Source organism: Bicyclus anynana, chromosome 24 (genome assembly GCF_947172395.1).
Source record: "Bicyclus anynana chromosome 24, ilBicAnyn1.1, whole genome shotgun sequence".
In the NCBI taxonomy this organism is placed as follows: domain Eukaryota; kingdom Metazoa; phylum Arthropoda; class Insecta; order Lepidoptera; family Nymphalidae; genus Bicyclus; species Bicyclus anynana.
Genome location: NC_069106.1, coordinates 3,788,123 through 3,791,978, shown reverse-complemented (window position 1 = coordinate 3,791,978; position 3,856 = coordinate 3,788,123). Strand labels below are relative to the sequence as shown.

General features: G+C 34.8%; 1 protein-coding gene across 1 annotated transcript; it reads left to right on the top strand.

Annotated features, from left to right (window-relative positions):
• The first annotated feature begins 302 nt into the window (after positions 1-302).
• LOC112045393 (exosome complex component CSL4) lies at positions 303-3,270 on the top strand. The gene is made up of 4 exons (XM_024081554.2): positions 303-675; positions 1,610-1,858; positions 2,422-2,488; positions 3,074-3,270. Exons 1-4 carry the CDS (start codon positions 526-528, stop codon positions 3,256-3,258), a joined length of 651 nt encoding a protein of 216 aa, XP_023937322.1. The 5' UTR covers positions 303-525; the 3' UTR covers positions 3,259-3,270.
• Positions 3,271-3,856: the final 586 nt, after the last annotated feature.

Here is a 3,856-nt window from a genome sequence, read left to right as displayed (position 1 = left end):
ACTGACGTGACACGTCTGAAATAGTGATGTGTCAAGCACCAAATAGATAAAAAATTGTTGTTTGTTTTTGTTGCACCGGCATCAAAATTGTTGTTTGCTGCAGAGGTATATGTCCCTATTAAATATTATATGGAAAATTAATAATATTTATTTTTATCCACATATTAATAAAATTGAATATATCATTAAAAATTGCGAAGTCTATAGTTTTTTTTCTGTCATAATTTGCACTCTATTTTTCTAACTGTCATAGTCTATGATTTATGATTTTCTAACCTGAAAATTTGTGAGTTTTTTTTGCTTTGTTTACTAAAAAAAACAGATCTATTGTATTTTTATTTTTTTTTTCAAGTTTTAAAAATTAAACTAGAAATCAGAAAAGTTTAATATTGAAGAATAGCATCCCATAAAATAGAACCACACAAGTATAAATAATCTATAGACGTAAAACTTCCTACAGAAAAGATTGAAACAATTTTTTTATTACTAAGGTATTCATTTATTTCTACGATTTTACAAATTACAATGGACGAGGAAGGGACTGAGAAAATATGCATTCCGGGAATGCGTCTAAGTACGTTACAGGGGCACAGCAGTGGTCAAGGAACTTACGTAAAAGACGGTTACATTTTCGCTGCTTTGTCGGGCATACTGAAAACTGAAGAAGACAACAAGGTACTTGTAACTAGTAGAACAGATAGCAAGTGAGAAATTAAAAAACCTTATTAACTTTACGGTTAAAGAGTCAGATTCTATCAGATTGGGTTGGATACTCTTTAATCTCATATAGTTTGTTTGATTTCAATAAAAAAGCTGATTTGTGTAGTAAGCAAGTTTTTTATAAATGACAACCTAAAGAGACTTCCTCTCAATTTGCTGCATATAGTTGTTTTCTTTTAATTTTTTTTATGTATGCATACTAATTTATCTGAAGCCCATGGTTCCCATTTGCATATGAATATAGGTATAAAATATAGCCTGTGACACTCACTAATAAAATAGCTTTCTAGTGGTATAATTATTTTCAAAATTGGTCCAATATCCAGAGATTATCCCCTACTCCCCTACTCTCTACTACTCTAAACTTTGAACATAATCCATCATCATCATCACCAGCCGATGGACGTCCACTGCTAGACATAGGCCTCTTGCATGGACTTCCAAACGAAATGGTCTCAAGCCGCCAGCATCCAGAGGCACCCTGCAACCCATTGTACTCCTATTAATGAAATCTCACTATATCCTAACTACTTCTTTATTTTATTGGTGTAGCAGCATTCTACAGGTCTTCACGAGGTCCCTGTATCACATTGACTGCTTTTCCTCTCCAATACTGGTTGCTGCCAGGTACAGCAGCAGTAACCTAACCTAACTTAACTACTACTATTAGTCTATATTAATATTATAAAGAAGAAATATTTGATTGTTTGCATTCAATAGACTCTGAAACTACTGAACCAATTTGAAACATTCATTCTCTGTTGGCAAACTACACTATCCCTGAGTGCTATAAGCTATATTTTATCCCCATATACCTACTGGAACAAGAACCATGCAGGTGAAACTGCACACAGTCTGCAATCCTATAATATTTTCTCTGAATTTTTAGGTTATAAAGCTCTCAGTAGTAAGTCTAATAACACCTAGCATCCTTCCAAAAGCAGGTGACATAGTCACAGCCAAAGTGAATGTTGTCAACTCAAGACAGGTTCAATGTGTTATACTGTGTACAGGTCAGACAATCTTGACGCGACCATATAAAGGGATTATCAAGAAAGAGGACATACAGCTAAAGTATAAAGATGGGATTGATCCGTATAAATGTTTCCGGCCAGGTGACATTGTATTGGCTAAAGTTGTATCCTTTTCACAATACAAGATAGTAAAATTTTTTCAACAAAATAATTTAACTGACTTTAAAGATGCATTACTCTAAAAAGAATGACATGGTACCTATGGATTGAAGGTGGTGTTATGCCAAATATGCTCTTAATGTTTATTTTTGCCATTTTAATTTGTAAAGTATATATGTGGAATTATATTTGTCTGACATGTTGTGTTGTGACACATCAGAACAGAATCAGTATTATACATTTGTATGGCAATGTTTACACTTGTGACATTTTGTAATGGCTTCTGGTGTGTCTCATACAAAATGTATGATACCGATTCTGTTCCGATGCGTCACAACACAACATGTGAGACAAATATAATTCTGCCTTAATTATTACTGTGAATAATGATGATTTTCAAAGAACTTTCAGTTCATTTGGATTTGCTCAGTGAAATATGCCATTGGCCAACCTGCTGATGCAATGTCTAAAATAAATAAATATGTATTATTTGCAAATTACTACAAAATATACTAGTTTCTTATCAAGGGAATATTGTGATGTATAATTTCCTCAGCCATTAAATCAGCTTCCAACAACAGAGCTACATTGGTACCACCTGTCTACAGAAGATAATGAACTGGGTGTTATCATAGGTATGTTTTATATTGCTTTATACAAATCAGTAACAATAGCAAAATACAACAGACAATAGAGAAATTGACCTGTGTCCTGAAGAAATTGATCTGGCTAGGTAATAAACCTTAATATCTCTACGGTAAAAGAGCATCTCTGAAATCATAGAGAACTAGGGTTTGATTATCCTAGGATGCACTACATGAATATTTTCCAGTTGTGGGGATCAAACCCACAGCCCTGGATGCAGGATGCAAGGTCCCACTGTGCCACATGGCAGTCAACATTATGTTTGATTAATTTCCAATCGTAATTAATGGCATCAGTTGGGACAATTTTGACAACAACCTCCATTGTGCTTTTATATGTGGAATATGCATGGGATTTCAGCCTGTCTTATTTTTGATTCTACCCTTCTCAGTGTGACATGACTGTGACGTCACATAGACTTCGCGCCATGAAAGAAGTGCCATGGTTAAAACCTGCACTAAAATTGACCGCATCTTACACAAATGACATTAAACCAGAGTCTACGGGACTTGTTTCGTGGCGCGGGTTCTAGTTTACAAATTCAAGCCTTCAAGGACAATTTGTTTCCTTTACAGCAACTGCAGAAGGATCTCCTCCAGGTGTGAGCATGATACCCATCAACTGGTCAATGATGCAGTGCCCTAAAACATTAGTGAAGGAATTGAGAAAAGTTGCCAGAGTGGTGCCAGAAAACATCAATGAAGCATTATTACCGCTTCATTTTAACCAAGATGATGAAAGTCTACTGTTGAATAAATAAATAAATAAATAACTAATGATTTTTCAAGTTTTTATTTTATCAAGCTTAAACTTTTTTTACTTGGTTTGTTTGTGTTTTCAAAGCTTGCAGCTGAATTTTAATAGTTATCCCAAAATGATTGATCTGTTAATTTTAATTACGCTCAGATACCTACTCCTAGATTATGGGTCACCCTCATAGAGTAGGATGAATATAGGGTATGGTCACCCTGTCAGCATTAGTGCTCACTAATGCTACACTCGAAGAGCACGCTATACTATTGGTCCCAGTCTATATGTTTAACATCTGATAGTGATTGTTAAATATGATAATGCATTTAACATTATCACTCTAAACCAGCATTGGAGCAATGTGGGTCTAAGATCCATATGCCCTTTCTTGTATAGAGGAAGGCCTGGCTTAGTTTTTTAATTAGTTTGAAGCAGGACCAGGAAGCTGTTATTGATAAAAACAAGACATTTTGCACACTTTGTGCCTCCTAAGAGTATTATTATTGTGTGCTTTGTGCACTGTAATATTTGTCGATGCAACAATTGGCCAACTCTGAATCTCTGTGGCCGTATTGCAACGTGGGAAAAAATATGGGAAAATAAAGTTT

What these genes read in the sequence shown, in the direction of transcription:
- LOC112045393 (XM_024081554.2), top strand. Translation starts at nt 526, where the DNA reads ATGGACGAGGAAGGGACTGAGAAAATATGCATTCCGGGAATGCGTCTA. An exon ending in AAACTGAAGAAGACAACAAG is followed by an intron (nt 676 to 1,609) that starts GTACTTGTAACT and finishes CTGAATTTTTAG; the next exon opens with GTTATAAAGCTCTCAGTAGT. An exon ending in TGAACTGGGTGTTATCATAG is followed by an intron (nt 2,489 to 3,073) that starts GTATGTTTTATA and finishes TTTCCTTTACAG; the next exon opens with CAACTGCAGAAGGATCTCCT.